The 18,114-nt window shown below is 36.8% G+C and overlaps 1 protein-coding gene across 5 annotated transcripts in view; it reads right to left on the bottom strand.

Moving 5' to 3' along the window:
• Nme7 (NME/NM23 family member 7) overlaps window positions 1–18,114 on the bottom strand; it is a 181,594-nt gene that overhangs the window by 50,539 nt on the left and 112,941 nt on the right. For all 5 annotated transcript variants that reach the window (XM_071600338.1, XM_027922839.3, XM_027922838.3 and 2 more), the window contains one exon: window positions 17,454–17,555. In XM_071600338.1, coding sequence (XP_071456439.1) covers window positions 17,454–17,555 — 102 coding nt within the window. The remainder of the gene's footprint in view (window positions 1–17,453; window positions 17,556–18,114) is intronic.

The following is an 18,114-nucleotide window of genomic DNA, read 5'->3' as shown; positions in this document are numbered from 1 at the left end:
TTAGCTAATATTTATTAAATATTCACCAGGGAGTTTACATAATCTTATTTGTTCTTTATGACAACATCTCACAGAATACATTATTACAATTTCACAGACAAAAAAATTAAGTTTTGGCCAGGAGGAAAACCACTGATATGGTAGAGGTGGGGCTTGGTCTCAGCTGGGTGAAGAACCCACTAGGGTCTTGAACACCTTTCTACACTTCACAGTTCTTATCATCTGTAAGAAATAACTCATGGACCATATTTCCCACAGTTTTGCCATCCGGAGCCTTACTGACCCTGTGGAGCATGCCTCTCCCAAGGCCAGCCAGTTCCTAGAGAAGTACAGGATTCACCTGTGAAGCTGTCATTCAATCCAGAACCCACCCACCGCTACCTCCTCTATCAAGATTCACACCCCTTTTTATCAATATACTTTGTCTTAATCACCCCAGGGTCAGGTACTTGGAAACACGGTACAGGTCCTACAACCCAGAGCACGTAGAGAAGTTTCAAACTAGCCAGTCCTCAGCCTGCTTGCCCTGCTCACGGGGTCCTTCCCACAGAGACCACAATAAAAGCTCTTTTCCACATTTTCTCCCCACTCCTCTGCTTTCTGCTCTAGCTTCCCCTCATGGCCCTGCACAGCATGGTATGCCCTCCCTTCTTAGGAATGCTATTAGTCAAGACTTATGCCACTACAACAAAATTCCTGACCCAGGCTACTTGTGGAGTAAGAGATCTTATTTTGTCTCATGGATATGGAATTTCAAGTCCAAGGATGGCAGCATCACTGGCTTGGGCCTCTGGTGAGGATGGCACATGATGGAAGGAGAGCATGGCAGAGCAGCAGAGCAAACTGCTCACACCATGAGCCAAGATGCAGAGACAGTCAGAGACCTGGGTCCCACCATCATACCCTAGATGATCTAGGGACCTTCCACGAGGTCTCACCTCTTAAAGGTGCATACACCTCCCACTACCACGCTCCTGGTGACTTCTGGGAACACTATCCATATTTAAACCATAGCAAAAACCATAATTATCTTTTCAATGGCAATCGTCTCCTGATCTGGACTCACCATACCTAAATGATAATTCAATCTTCACTTTCAAACAGTGACCCCATTATATTGTACTGCTACATAATATGAAAGGGCAATGTCATGTAGAACCTTGTCTGCCTTTGCTAAGGAGTTTTAACTACTAAGTAGATCTTGGAACTAGGGATATAACTTACCAGATTTACATTTCAGAATGATTACTCAGGCAGCAGTGTGGTTGCCAGATCAGAGGAGGTACTACTGAAGGAAGGTAAGGAGACTAATTTCATGGTTATGACATACAAATGTAACTTATTAAGATACAGATTCTGGAGATGGTCAGAAAGGAATATTTATGAGCGTCTGAGAAGGCAACATGCAGGACTTGACTGGCTGTAATGGAGGGTGGGGAAAGGCAAGAGTTCAGACAGACTCCTCTAGGCTCCTGGCTTAGCTGACGCTGGATGGTGTTTTGGACGTAAGAAGGAGGTTGCAAGGAAAGAGGAGATCTGCCTGAATTTGAGAGGTCTATAGTGTTGTTCTGTAGAGATGCCAGGAGTCAGTGACAAGGGTCTTGTGGTAAGGAGATATTTCCAAATTGGAAACCCAGATTTAAGAGTTATTAGCATTTTGGTTGCTGTTACAGCTATAGAAATGGATATAACCAAAGAACGACATATAGAAAAAAATAAAACCGTTGAAAATAGAATTTTAGGGAATACCACAGTTTAAAAAGTGGGTGAAGGAAAAGTGTTTTGAAAGGAAAACGGAGGTTGTAAATTTGGAGAGAATAATGTCACCATCAACAGAATGGCTAAGAATTACCCAGTACTTGCTGATTTCATACCATATGTAAGAGTTTTCATTTCATTTCATTTATTGCAAATACTAACTGTAAGGCTTAAGAGTGGTTAAATAAAGCCTATAAAATTTGTTTTTCCCTTTGCAACCAGTCTTAAACTTCTAAAAGGCCTCAATAGCAACCTCTCCTCCTAAACTTTCAATTAATCTTATATACTGCCGCATAATTCTACGTTGGTCATATAACAGTACTGCTTTTTCAGTAACCTTCACTGGTTTTTCGTGTTTGCCTAGAATTCATTCTGATCCTAAAAGCTGTCTAATCTTATTATCTACTGTTATATTCCACCTGATGCTTCACACTAAGTTACTCCATCTTGCCACCCTGTGCCTATGTTATATTATCCCTCACCTTGAAAATGCAGATCCCCATTTCAGTTATAGAAATTCTATCCATTCTTCAAGGTTCACCTCCTTCGGAGGTCACATTCTCCATGAAGCCTTTGCACTTACTCCAAGGAAACGTAAATGCTCCTTTCTTTGAAAATTACGCTTACAGTCCGTGTCCCACTTTAAGGAGTATGCATCTCACTCTTTGGTTTATTTTACCATCATTACTTCTCTTTTCTTTCTTACAGATTTCCAGCAATGGCTTGACTACTGTTAGATCTCAATTTTTATTCAATTTCGAATTCTATATTTATTGAAGCTCGTAAATTTGACATGAGAGTTCCTTGAACAAGTTTGCCACCTTTATAGATGATGAAAATTTATTTTCTTTCTTAAAGTTTGCAAAACAAGCATGGCCAGGATCTCACAAAGCAGTTGCCATCTAATTTTATGAACAACTATAAAATTACTCTATATGACCAAAGTAGGAAAACTATGAAAATAAATTTATTATTTACTATCACACTAATAGTTAATTTAGCATAATGGTGTGCATGTTATTGTTTTTTAGAGTAACTAGACAAACAACAATACAGTTCACTTAAAAAACAATAATTATTACAAGCACATTTTCAGTTCTTTCATTCAGTTATTAATTCCCAACTTCCTATCATCAGAATCAGTGTCAATAGTTTCCCCTAACCTCATGTGATTTTAGCCTCAATACCACCAACACATACACGCATGGAGACAGCAAGGCTCCAAAGGGAACACTGAGTGATTCAAACACTGAATGATTCCTAGTTTACTCAACTTCTCTCCTGAAAGCAACATGCAGGAATAAGGTTCCCCAAAATTCATTCAGTCTTCCGCATACCAGCTACCAAAGAGCTATGCGGTACCTCACAGCTTGCATCTCCAAGGCATTCGGAACAAAGCAAGGAAGATTAACAGCTAGTGAACAGTGACCCTACAAGCTGCTTTAATCCTCTCATCAGGCTTACCTTTTCCCCATTTTATTGGTGAGGAAACAGATGAGGAACCTCCAGCAGCCTGGTTCTAGAGCCACACTGGGAGGCACATGTCAACACTGGCACTCATTACTTACCTGCTCCTGCTCTACGTCTGCTTCATTTCTCCAAAGAGAAGCCAGAGAGACTGTTAAACCTTTTGGATAACGTTGGTCCTCTGCTGAACTCCACATGGCCTCCATCTCATTCAGAGTAAGAGCCAAAGTCCTCTCAGTAGCGTAGGATGCACTACCTGGTCTTCCTTCCTCAGGCTGCTCTGCTCACATCCACTCCAGCAACTCCAGCTTCTTAGTCACCTGGTGCATTCCAACTGTGGCACCTGCTGCTCTCTCTACCTGGACTGCTCTGAGAGACTCATCCTCACCTTCAAGTCTGTGTCAGTGTGACCTTTCAGTGCAGCCTTCCAGGTTCATTCTATTTACAACTGAAATCCCTCCTCTTCCTGCGAAACTTGATTTGCCTCTCCAGCTTTGTTTTCCCCACAGCACGTACCATCATTAGACACACTGCTTATTTCACTTTTTCATTTTGTTCATGGTCTATTTCCCTCTAATAGAATGTTACTCCCATGAGGGCAAGGTTTATTGTTTGTTCTGTTCACCACTGTATCTAGAATAGTTCTTAGGATGTAACTGGTTCCCACAAAATACTGAAGCAAATGTTAGAAGAATGACTTAGAAAAATGGGCTACAATTCTTAGGAGGGGTTTCTCAGAGGCTTGGAACAGAGATGGTACGGGAGATTAATGATAGGAGAGGACTAAAAAGGAAAAAGCTGCCCTGGGCTACTATGACATCGTCTAACTACAGGGATCCTTACTTGACCTCCAGTTGTCTTTCTCCAGGACAAGGGTTCTTAACTTTGTCTTGTCCCAAGGATCTCTTTTGGCAGTCTGATGAAGCCCATGTGTTAGAGTCTGTAAACAAGTCAGGATGGCTCCTGGCATTTTGCCAGGCACACCATCCAGACTTGTTTACAGACTCTAACATTTCTCTGGCAAAATGCCAGGAGCCATCCTGACTTGTTTACAGACTCTAACACCCATGAACCTTACTCAGGGCAATGTTTTTAAATGCTTAAAATACATAGATCTGCAAAGGAAATTAAATCAAGAATTGTTTAATAAGGTCTAGTAGCTGATCTAATGACTCCTATAATTTAAAAATAGCCATGAGTGAGATAACACTGTGATGCAATATGAAAATGTATGCAATTTCCACTGGTTGCAAAGTAAAGGTATAGCTACTATAGTGGTTTGCTGCTTATATTCATGGGAATTCTGATCTTTGGTTGATTTTAGTAAAACAAATACAGGATCCTCTTTTCACCCAAGTTCACAGACTCTCTAAGTCCTATTCTCCAAACCTTAATAGTCTATAGACACCAGCATAAGAATATCTGCTCTGGGATAAGTTTTAGGATTCCCTTTAAAGGGAAGCAAATCAAAATTGACTGGACTTCCATTTTCTCAGCAGCAGAAGGGAGAAGAAAAAAAAATATTTTTCTAAATTCCTTTAACTATAGACAATACTTTTCATTTTATAGTTAGAGACTAGGCCTAAAAACTCAAATATTTATGAGTTTTAGTGTACCAGGATGAGTAAGTCTCTAACACTGATGAGAAAATCCAAGGCAGGAAAGCAGAGAAATCCCTGCATCAGTGGAACACCCTGTGCAGGGGGAGGGAGGGTATGGACACAAAGATGCGGAAGCAAAGAAGTTAAAATGTTGAAGTATAGATTTATGTAGCCCTACTTATCTTTCTCTTTTCCCTAAAAAGTAAAAGCTATGTTTCAACGTTCTTTATGATCTCTTCAAGGTCTCTGCAGGCAGCTTAGCAAAAATTATGGTTAGGAATTTCCTCTTATCCTGGTTGTCATCTTTACTATTTGGCAAGATATCTCATACCAGAGGACCTTTGTGGAGATTTACAATGCATGTCAGCATTAAAAATGCTCTAGATTCTTGCAGTAAAGAGTCATATATAACTGCACGTGCCCGAGCATTTCTCAGACTTATCTGATCCTATTTTTTTCCCTTTTAATACACATATATATCACAGCAATTATAAGACTTTATTACAATTAAGGACTACACAATTCTTTCCTTTTGGATCATAAATTCCTCTGGCTCAGGGAAAATGGATTGTTCATCTTTTCATTGATAGTACCTAAGAATACCAGGCATTCTGAAGGTCGGTAAATGGTTGGTTGGTTAGTGGTTGGTGAGCTAGTGGGTGGGCTGGCTGGCTAAATGAATGAATAAATCAGAAACATGAAAATAACTATTTTGGACCTGGTCCACTGTGCATATTACCTCTGCAACATGTAAGAGACTTTTAGAAACCTTGAGATACGTTTCTAAGAGTAAAAAGTAGTAAGAAAGGATAAAAAAGGAAACTTTCTCAGTGAAAGTTTACATACGTTGTTATACTTAAACAACAAAGGTGAAATCCGATTGAAGAAAAAGAAGATCTGTTCTTTCCTAACCATTTCTGTGATTCTGAAACTAGAGATACTATGGTATTTAATGATTAAACTAACATTTCATTTGCATGTTTTGCAGTATTAAGTGTGACACCTTAGCAAAATGTCACATTTCCTAGCAGCCAATTACATTATTTAAATGGAAGACTTGATGATCAAAACTCAGAGTAATCCAAGATAGTTTCTAAATGTAACCTGTATATGCCTGGATCACACTTACAGGAGAAAGTAACAGAAAGACACTCAAGACTTAACTGGTTTGAAAAATATAGTAGTTGAATTTCAATCCAGTAAGGTTTTCAAAAAACATGTTTTAATAGACCATCTGTTTTCGGATTCTAATCAACTAATGCCACCCACTTCTGAATCTCCAAAGTAGAACTAACAAGAAGTAACACCTGCTGGTTACAGCAGAGTGGAATATGGGATTTTAAAAAAATAAGTTAAAAAAAAAAACCTACAAAATTAACATTGAAGGAGCTGAGTAAAATCTTATTATTGCCAAGTCACTATTTTAAGAAAAAAACAGGGCTGAGGATGTGGCTCAAGCGGTAGTGCGCTCGCCTGGCATGCATGCGGCCCGGGTTCGATCCTCAGCACCACATACAAATGATAATGTTGTGTCTGCCGAAAAAACTAAAAAAAAAAAAAAATATATTAAAAAAATTCTCTCTCTCTCTCTAAAAAAAAAACAAGACAAAAAGTCAGATGTGGTGGTGAACATCTGTAATCCCAGTGACTCAGAGCAGGCTGAAGCTGAAGGATTGGTTAGAGGCCAGCAACTTAGTGAGGCTCTGTCTCAAAATTTAAAAGGAGCTGGGGCTGGGGATGTGGCTTAGTACTTAAGTGCTCCTGGTACCAAAAGAGGAGGTGTGGGGGGGGAGGGGGAAGAAGGAGAAGAGGAAGAAGAAAAACAAAACAAAATAGACACACTAAAGAACGCTTCAAAGACCAAGGAATTCCAAATTTACTAAAACTGATAGGTAGTTAAGTTAGAGTCTAAACTTAAGATGGAATGCGTATTTCCATTTCTCTTTCCTACTTTCGAGAGTAAAAGCTATTTACATGTACCTAAATTTTAAATCTGTAGCCAGGAAAAACTTTCAAATAATGATTAAAGTTAAACAGGCTTTGGTGTTTTAATCAGTTGCTGTATCTGTTTGAAAATATAGTCGTCATTTCTATCAGGAATTTCTTCATCTATGGTAGATATAGTACCTAGTTACACATGACCTCATCCAAATTATCAACTTCTGCCAGCCCTCTTTATGAAATACATGTTGAAAGCTCCACTGTCACCATCTAAGCCCAGGGTCCCATCATCTCTGGTCAGAATTACTTTACTCTCTTCCCATCAATTTTCCACACAGTCATAGTGCTCTTCTAAAATACAAATTTTATCATATCAATCCCCCATTTAAACTTTTCCATGGCTTTTCCACTGCACTTGAAGAAAATACAAACTAGTTAATGTGGCTTTCATCCTCTGGTTTTAATGATCTCTTCAATTGCATGAAAGGTTACTCTCCTCTGCACCTTCAGCTAGAGCCAAAATTCGTTTTGAATTCCTAGAATGTACTAGGTTTTTCTAAGATTTAGGGCTTCCATACCTGGGTGTTCTCTATCTCAGGATTCAGAATAATTGAGAATCTTTCAGGAATCCCTTCATCTCAATTAAGCTAGAACCTCTGTTATAAGCTCTGATACAATTATCCTACTTCTTTAAAGCACTCAACATGTTGTTATAATATACACATATTTGTAATAATTTGTTTAATGATCATATTCTCACTAGATTAAAAATTCCACATGGCTAAGCCAAAGTCTATTATAGTCACTTTTGAGGACCCCATACCCACAATGTATTTAATAATTTTAGTTTAATGAAATAAAATAAATCCCAATCCAACAAAACAGAGGCAAAAGGCACAAATCCCTTATAATGAAACTTATTTCTAGCTTACCCCAAGTCTATGCCATTGGGAGTCTTTGGAAGTTTTAATCACAAATGAGTCTTTTTAATATTCTCCATTATCCTAGAAGCCATGCCTGGACATATAAAGCATTGTTGGTGTTGTTTTAATTATTGTTGGTTGCTTAAGGCTGAAGTCTTCATTCTAGAAATGCATGGGTCAACCTGGACAGTATCTGAATGCTTGCTTTCTGAGTGGGGTGACAATAAACAACAAGTGACAACACAATTCAGTATTAGAAGCTCTGGGGCCCCTGGGAACTAGAATATTTGGTATTCATCTAAAGAAGACTGTATTCTAAGCTTGTTTAGATACTTCTGTGGTAATTTCAGATGCTCTAGGAAATATTCTTAGTATCTAAATACATGTGTCTTCCATTAGAAAACAGTACACTCAAAAAGCAAAACAGGAACTGCATGTTGCTATAAAATGACATACATATGTAATAAATAAAATTATATATATATATATATATATATATATATATATATATATATACACACACACACACACACACACACACACACAATTTAAAAAAAGAAAGAAGGGAAGGGGAAGAAGTTCTGGGATCAAAATTCCCACTACAATATTTAATGGCTAAAACAATCAAAAAAAGAGAAAACAGTTTCATTAAATTTAGTTGTGTACACCATATATTACAGAAAAATATGTGAAATGGCAGTAAACTGACATGTGAATCTGCATTACATTTTCTGCCTTCTCAGGAAAATGCTTCCCAGTAATAAAGTTTCAATTTTCACAAAAAAATATTAATTATTTAGGTTAACTGATTTTCTATTAATCAACTTTTAGGTCACATTGTTTCATCTTTCTAGGCTCACAAAAGAGTTATTATTTTTGATAAGTTTTGAAGGAGTTATTTAACACCAAATTAAAAGAAATCCAAGAAAAATAATAACCCTAAAACATAAGTATTTTCCAGTCTATATTTTGTTTTGTTTTGTTTTTCAAATTAGTTGAATTAAATCCCTTAGAACCATCTACTTTTCGGGAGAAAATTTTTTCTTTAGACAGATATTTTATTAAGCAGGCATTGCTACTTATTTTTCCTTATAAAAGTCATTTAAACTCATTTTTTAAAATGTAAAGACTATAGCCAATTCTCATTATTTGTAGACTCATTTTGCATATTTACCTTCTAACTAAAATTTATTCATAACCCAAAGTCAAAACTAAAAGCACATTTATTGTGATTGGAAGATGTGTGCAGAGCAGCAAAAATTTGAGTCACCAGAGGGCAAGTTCCTAGTAGAGGCTGAACAAGGTAACACTCTGCCTTTCTTGTTTGAGCTCTCGCTTGTTAACAAGTGTCCTTTTTGCACACTATTTAGCATCACATTTCACCCCTTCCTTCTCCCTCTCTTCTCTTCATTTTTGTTGGTGATTCACTATTGCAATGGCCCCAAGCACAGAGCTAAAGTGCTGTCTAAAGTCCCAGGTTCAAGGATGCTGCCATGTGCCTCATGGAGGAAATATGAACAATCTGAGCACCACTGAAATCCAAGTCGCAGTGGTACTGGTCACGAGTTCAGTGTTACGGAACCAACAGTACAGACTGAATAAGTTATCTTCAGACAGAAACCCTCATAAAATAAGACTGTGCCTGGTCACCTCATTAATGCATATGTTGTGACCACAGGCTCACAGGAACCTAATCTTATATTCCTCTTAGGAGCAACAGTTCAATATTCATCAATTCGTGGTGGCTTCTCAGAACATAACTATCATTGTTTCTGATTGGAGACAATATGATTTTATATACAGAAACACTAAAGACCAAAACTGTTCGGTGTTAGTAAATTCAATAACATTGCAGAATATAAAATTAACATACACAAATCAATTGTGTTTCTATACACTGAAAAAGAAATGAAGAAACCATTTACAATAGAGTAAAAATAATAAAATATTTAGTGATAAATTTAAACAAGGAAGTAAAAGATCAGTCAGCCCAGTTCAACTGGAGTGACCCCTGAGCCTTTTAGTCACAAGAACAGAAACCCGGCAGATAAACATCCAAAGTAGCTAAGGAATATATACAATAGCAAAAAGCTCAAATAATCTCTTTTAAAAACAAGTACATGAAAATATTCTCAACATCACTAATTATCAGAGAAAAGCAAATTGAAACCACAATGAGATATCATTTCACATCTGTTAAGATAGTTATAAAAAGATAAGAGTTAACAAGTGTGAAGAAAAGAGAATACCAGTGGAGATAAAAAGTGGGGCAGCCTAAGATGAAAAATATATGGAGGATTCTCAAAAAACTTAAAAATAGAGATAGGGATCTCTAAAAACATAACCTAATTAATAAATGGGAAAATGAATTAAACAGACACTTCTCAAAGAATAAATAAAAATGGTCAACAAATATATAAAAAAAAGTCCATTATCATTAGCAAGTATGAAAAATGCAAATCAAAACTACACTAAGATTTCATCTTACAACAGTCAGAATGGCAATCATCAAGAATACAAATAATAAATGCTGAAGAGGATGTGGAGAAAAAGGAACACTTGCACTGTTGGTGGAACTAAGCAATATTATTATTATTATTATTATTATTATTGTTCTGATAACAAACCCAAATGAAGCACTTCGATAATCTCTGACTCTGAAGAGGGCTTCTATGTTCCTAAGCTCGACCTGTACAATATGATAGCCAAATGTGGCTATTAAGCACTTGACACGTGGCAGTTTAGATTGAGAAATGCTCTGAACATAAGATGTGTGATAAATTCCAAAGACTTAGTATAAAGTATCAGAATGTAAAATATCCCATTAATGATTTTGATATTATTATATTCCTTATTATATTTTGGATATATTGAATTAAATAAGATATATTGTTAACATTATCTACTTCTGTTTTAATGTAATTACTAAAAAATTTCAATGTACTGCATTACAGATGTAATACATGTAAGTGTAATACACCACTGTATTTGGACAGTGCTGGCCCCAAATTACTCCAGCTATAAGGTCTATTCTATTTGCTTCCCTTCTCCCATCGCATTCCTTTGGTCTCAGAGTTAAATATATCAGGAGAAAGATGAGTCACCTGATAAGAAAAAGCCAAGGAACACGAAAGAGTGTTTGCCGCCTTCTGCTGTGACGTGCCACCTGGTTCTGGTGGCAGCTTCAGTGCTCACCTCCGCTCAGCCAGCTCAGAGCTACACTCTGCTCTTCAGTACCTGCCACTCTCCCTCCATGCCCAATGAATGGGCTACAGCCCTGTAGTTTCCTCTTCTACACACACCACCACCACCCAAAGCTCCACATCAAACCAGATTTACTGAAGTTTTGAGAAGACAAAGAGGATACACACCCCAGAAACCCAAATGCCTCAGACTTAGGTTTTAGAAATTCTGTTCTGAAAAATCTTCTCACTCACCCAGTCTCTGACCATGGTCTCTTCCCCCAGGCTTCAGCCTCTGCTGGCGCCTTGGCTTCTCTCTTCCCTTTTATTTCCAAACTCCTATTATTTTCTCGTGCAAACAGTTTAGCTATACTTTCAGGGTGCTTTTTTTGTTGTTGTTGTTGTTTTTAATCCCATCCAACCGATTCTTCTAGAGCCTCCATTCCCCAAATAACACATGCCTGTATTTCTCCACAAAACTCTTCTTGCCTGAAAATTCTAGTATTGGCCATTAAGATACTTGAAACTTTTTATTTAAATTTTTTAAACTCTACCCCAATGCTAGCAGCCTGCTTCCAGTCTTCTCAAGGACATGCAGTAACTAGGAGAGAAGGAAACCCCTCTGCAGAGAATGCAGCAGGGCCTTTTGCACTAGGAGCTGGCCTCAGCCTACCATGATCGCAGATAACCTGAGAGTTGGTGTCAGATACAATCTGGTTATATTTATCAAAAACTACATAACGATTAATTATAAGGAAACTCTCAAATTATTTTTTATCATAAGACAATATAAAACTAAAATCTACAAAATATGTCTTCACATTTTTGAAAAATATTTAAGGCCACATGAAAATCTCAGTATCTGTAGTGTTATGCTCTTTAAACCAGTATACACTGCCTGATCCCAATTAATTTATAAAATTAGTAACTCAGGATGATGGGAATAATAGCCCACATTTTCTTTATTAAACATTAATCAATTTCTAACTTTTCTATAATGTCCATGTTACTTTTATAACCACAAAAATTATTTAAAAAATCAAAATACAGAAGACAAAATAAAGTCTGAAAGATAAGAAGGAAAGAATAAATAACAGGTGGAAAATTTTGAAAGAGAAGGAAAATTCATATCTCTAGAACTAGAGTGAGAAAGTGAATTCAGAAATAGAAAAACTACATGTAAAGAAAGAGAGTTACAAGATTAGCTAACTTTTTCTCTATAAAGAGATAATGCCATTTGAGTGGAGAAAAGGATGAAGTCATTGTAAAAGTATCAAGTAAAATGAACTAAAATGAGAATTAGTAGAAAGAGAAAAATAGAAGAATTTTTTATAAAATAAAGGCTTGAAGATGGCAGTCTTGGCTCAGCTGTGATTGGAGATAACTTATATCAGTGTGACTTGAATCAGCAGGTAAATGTGGTCACGTAGACACTTCTAGTCCATACACAGGAATGTACTAGGTAGGTGGCTGAACTGATCTAAGGTGGAATTGTCAGGGTGTGGCCAAAGGACACAAGTAGGAACAATGTGGAAAATGCCATAAAGACTATGATAGGGACAACAGTGGCGTCTGGGTGGAGCAAAGAGAAGTCATAAAGTGGGAGTATTGTCAGTAAGGGAAGGACCGGGACTCTAAAGAATGGAGGTTTAGCCAAGTCACAGGTGCAAGGTGCAGGGGATCAGGAGACCCAGAGAGCCAGGAAATAAGACAAGTACTACTATCTCAGGGTTCAGTCTACAAAGATGGCTCTCTCTCTCTCTTTGGATGTTCATCAACAAGAGCATGTCCATAGGAGAAACGTGAGACGTAGAACGATTACAAATCAATGACAAAAGGAATCCTATTTTGTCCAAGTTGATGGGAGAAACTTGGATGAAAATAAAGAATATGATCAGGGTTTCAAAATCTTTAGTAAATAAAGTACACGACCATCTATTAGTAATGTAGATGACAGAAACAACAGACACCAGCTCCCAAATATTTCTCTTCCAAGTTTATACACTGATGAGAAAACTTTACATTTTCAAAATATTGTACTACTTCTACATTTAAAAAAAAAAATTGGTAAAGTCTACTAAGTAACAGTTAAAAATACCCCTTTGACAATCAAATGAATGAAAATTTAATCAAAATTTGTAGAGCCACTTTTTGTACATGAAAATATTTGACTCAGTTCAATCTTGTGACAGGGTAAAGGTTTTCAAAGTATGAGGGCAGATGAAGGTGGATATTCATTTTACAAAAATTTTTAGATTCCTTTAAATAAGATCCTTTACATTTTATATGATGTGGTTTACATAATATGTTTTAAGAATAGATTTTTCATGAAACAAAGTATGCTCACGTGCTATGGTGTGAATATGAAGAGTCCTCCAAAGGTCCAAGTGTTAAAGGGGGTGGCTCCCAGGCACTACTGGTAGATACTGTGGACCTTTAAGAGGTGAGGCCTAGTGGGAAGTCTTTCAGTCTTTGGAGTGGTGCCCTCAAAGGGGATTGAGGAGTGCTGGCCCATCCTGTCTCTCTCTGCTTCCTAGCTTGTGATTTGAGCTGTATGCTCTGACCCCCACTCTCCACCATTGCCATACAGTTAGCTCACCAGCTGCCCAAGGTGATGAGGCCACTGATCTTGGACTGGAACCTCCAGAACTGGGCGCTAAAAAAATCCTTTGTAAATTAATTGCCTCAGGGGGCTGGGGATGTGGCTCAAGTGGTAGCCTGCTCGCCTGGCATGCGTGGGGCGCTGGGTTCGATCCTCAGCACCACATAAAAAAAAAAAATTAAAATGTTGTATCCACCGAAAACTAAAAAATAAATATTAAAAAATTCTCTCCCTTTCTCTCTCTCTCTCTTAAAAAAAAAAATTAATTGCCTCAGGTATTTCATCATAATAGCAGAAAGCTGACCAATACAGTACGTTAAATTATTTTGCCTTAACAGACCTACCAGTCCAAGAGCAAATGTAATCTGTACAATTCTTCCACATAATTTACTACTTCTTTGGTGATTCTGAGTTTCCTAATGGCTCAGCATGAAAACTGCTACTGTACTCAACAGGAAAATTCTTCAGCAAGTGCAATCAAAACCTTTCAAGAGACAAATCTGGAATTCTGCCCAGGTGGACTTATTTTCTGCATGTGGGGATGGTGTGCTGAGTGAATACATCTCTAATTGTAAATATGATATATTTTCCATTGGCCTCCAAAGGTTTTCAAGTATCCCTATTAGTAAAATAAGTGAATAAATCAAAATATGTATATACTTTAATAGATATATAAATGTATTCTTATTTAAACATTATATTTTATTAAAAATTTCTTAGATGGATAGTAAAATATAAATTTATGATCAATTATCCCCTATCCCCTGCTTCCCTAATGAGCTGTCTTGTGAACCATTCTGTTTGGATACTGCTTATAGAACTTCTAGAGAGACCAGAAGAAATTTTATTCATAAACAATGAGTTCAGGAACAAAACTATAAGACCACAAGGAAGAAAAATCTGCCAACAGCAAACGCTTCAGTGATGCAATGAGGTCAATCTGCAACTTGTAAATTACAAAGTTATTTACTGGTTTCTGTTAGGCTGAATCAAATTATAAAATAGGTCTAAATCTTAGAAAAGAATAAAGAAAAGGACCCATTTTGGTAGGTCACATACATTTAACCAACGAGTGAGTACCAGATGTTAGGTATACATAAAAACAGTCTATTCACTAATTCATCTAGCATTAATTGCATGACCATTATGTACCTGGCAGTCCTCCAAGTAATAATTATATTTACATGTATTGTAACAAGATCTTTCTTTAGATATGAGAATTGCAGGTAATGAAGAATGAATTTCTAAATTATTTTAAGATGAATACCACATGAATAGGTTGGCACACATGCAAATTTAAAGTGAAATTCTTTTTAATTATCAATTCTGTCTTTTGCTAGAGTTAAGACTAAAATTTTTTCCAACAAATATAAACCCAGTTAGCATCTGGCACAACGACTAGCATGTAGTAAGCATTCGATACCTATTTGTTGGAGAAGTGAAGGGAAAGGGGAAAAGGAAGCGGTGAGAACCAGATAAAACAAAGAAGTCTGAGCCACAGAGAAAGGGACATCTCACTGTTCTGGAAGCATGGTTTGTAACTACTACCACTGTGCTTCTTGTGTCCTGGAAACCCCATCAAATGCGTGTGGTCCCGTCTGACAGCCTAATCTGTATTTAGAAACAGCATGTAATTCAGCACCCCGAGACTCAAAAGGAGAGTCAGATCTAACAGATACATGCCTCTGCATTTAAAAGTCTGTTAACTTTCAGGTTTATGATAAAATAAAAATTATTTTCTCTTACTATAAAAGTAAAACATGCGCTTTAAAGAAAATTTGTAAAATACATGAAAATAAAACTAACACATTACTATAATTCCACTTCCCAAAGAAAACCACTATTAACATTTTACATATTAAATTAGCTCAAAATTTTAAAACCCCTGTGGTTTTAAAATTTTGAGCTAATTTAATATGTAAGATGTGACTTTCTATAATTCCATGTGAGGCTCATAAGCAACAAAAGTGAAAGAACAAAAATGAAAACCCACAGTAGAGTAATTCCAGCCATGTTTAATGAGGCAAGATTCATGGCCTGAAAGTTTCCAAATTAAGCTATCATGATATTTTGATCCATAAGGAACAACACTTTGTTTTAGTTATCTCTGTTCTGCACCAACTGTGGTACCTAGCACATAATATTCACTCAGTAAATGTTCATTGAATAAACATCCTAAGAGAGTCAGCATGTTTTTCTTTTCAGAGTCTATGATCATACCGCGTCACTCCCCACCTCCTCCCCAGCAAAGCCATCCTGGCGTTCCCTGCCTTTACTTCAGCTTCAGCAACAGTCAGGAGCCTGCTGTAGCCCAAAAGCGACACTGTGATCCCCCCCCAGTAACACCAAGTTATGTTTCACTCACTCCTCACAATTCAGCTCAGATGTCATTCTCCTCAAGAAGTTTCCCCAACCCTTGTTGCCCATCCTTGGGCTGAGCTAAGTGCTATAATTCAAGTTCCCATAACACCTGCAAACAATGCAAGTGACACAGTGCATAAAACTAGCCACTAGAATGGTTGTTCATTTGCAGGCTGTCAGTTCTTGAAGTTACTATCTTTATATTTACAAACACCTGCAAGGTTCCACAGTATTTACTGAACAAATGAGAGACTGAAAGAATGAACAAACAACTCCTTTTTTGTTCTACTTTTCATTTCTTTAATTTATTCCTATTTGTTTGGTTAGCTGTTCTCTCACATTCTTTAATCTTAAAAATGAATACCCACCATGTATTAAAGATAAATTAAAAATGAGAAGAATGCAACAACTGAGTTCAGCTTTCTCTTCAAGCCAAAAAGTATCCCTTTCTATCTTAAGATTAGCGCTCAGTAAACAGCGTCACCACTGTTTTCCCCAAAGTTCTCACAAAAGAATCAGGCATAACTGTCACACATTCCCACTCAATGCGTTATTTATATCTACTCTCCTTTCTCCCCAAGAAGACGCGAAGGAGACCCTGATGACTTGCTCTACTGATGCCATCAGATCTGCTCCTTTCCACTTCTAGAGCCTCTGTCTTTAACCTCTTCCCATCTAGTCTCCTGTTACATCAAAGGAATAATTTAGTATGCTCAAAACTGAGCTACATACATACAGTTAATTCCTATTTCCTACCATATAGGATTCAAATTATGCAGAATCTACATTCCTATTGTGGCTTGTAAAGCTACCCATTCCACAATCAGACCTACTAGTACTCTCTACCTTATTTCCTCTATTTAAGAAAATATATTTCCTTGTGTTTCAGGTATTCATTTCCCATTGAAGCCAGGGATATATTCCTGCTACGCAGCATAGAAAACTTGCAAATTTCTTCATTGCTTTCTTTGTGCATGCATTAGCATTTTCCCCATTCTCTTCGTTCCTCAGTTTGTCTTTGAAATCCCTATTTACCTCTCTCCTCTCTAACAAAGTCTGATTACCTCCAAGGCACAGGAATTGCTCCTTTACTATGTAACACTTTTGACATTTGAACTTTATCTGAACATCAATATTTTGGTCCTTACCTGTTTGTTTCTCTGCAAGTCTAAGCACTCTAAGAGATCTTCATATGTGTACTCTGAGATCATTGACAAGTGACAAGTTCCATTGCTCATATTTACTTATGGATCTCAGATGATGTCACCATATTGATATTCTTCACATTTAGAGCTCTATTTATGTCTTTCCTATGTCAAAGGATAATACCTTAATTTCTATTATAAAGTTTGAAAAATGTACTTGGACAATTTAACAAAAAGAAACAATAAAAAAGTACCAGAATAAATGCTTCTATATATTCTATATTGTCTCAAGGCTAGTAAAAATTATTTTTCTTGGAACATTACACGATGTTATTATTCAAAATACTATTGATTAAAGATGTTGGTATACATTCACTTTCAAATTATTTTTAAAAGAATAAATAAAAAATAGCAAATCTGTTTAAATATTAAGTGAATGAATAATACAAACTAGATTAATAATTACAACTCACAGGATCTGCAGGTCCACAGAATTCTCGAAATGTCTTCGTAGAATTATTCTGTTGAATCTCCATTGCTACGCAAGGGCCAGAATACAATTCTGTCACCATCTCCTGTGATATACAATATAAAAGAATCAATACAATTTGATGATATTTTACCCCTTCTCTTTTAATTGTGCCACTATTCCACTAATTCTTCAGAGTTAAAAGTTACCTTTGGCTTCTTTTCCTATCTGTATCACACACACTAGTAGTTCCTATCTCCTTGAACCCAGTGCTGACAAATTCACATATAAAAACAAAATGTTTCTCCTGAAGAAGCTTTTAAAAACCATAATGCATTCCAGCAACAAGGAATAACAGGGGCCAGATTTATTTTCCCACCTTATATTTCTAGAAACTAGACAAAATATATGAAACAACAGTTTTCAGATTCTGGACAACAGGCACCATAGACCACAGTCCTCAGGAGAAGGGAAACAATAAAGTAAGACACACAGTTGCCCCACTGCAAATGTTATTAAAACAAAAACAAACAAAAAGCACTGGATGGGGTGACTAGGATAAGACACTGCTAACGAACAATGAATCTGAAGACAGGGAACAGAAACTGTTCAAAAGCAAGCATGAAAATAAACAGCAGCACATCTGTCAATCTAAATTCTCAAAA

This window comes from Marmota flaviventris, chromosome 12 (genome assembly GCF_047511675.1).
Source record: "Marmota flaviventris isolate mMarFla1 chromosome 12, mMarFla1.hap1, whole genome shotgun sequence".
Classification (NCBI taxonomy): domain Eukaryota; kingdom Metazoa; phylum Chordata; class Mammalia; order Rodentia; family Sciuridae; genus Marmota; species Marmota flaviventris.
This window is presented reverse-complemented; position numbering and strand designations above follow the sequence as displayed.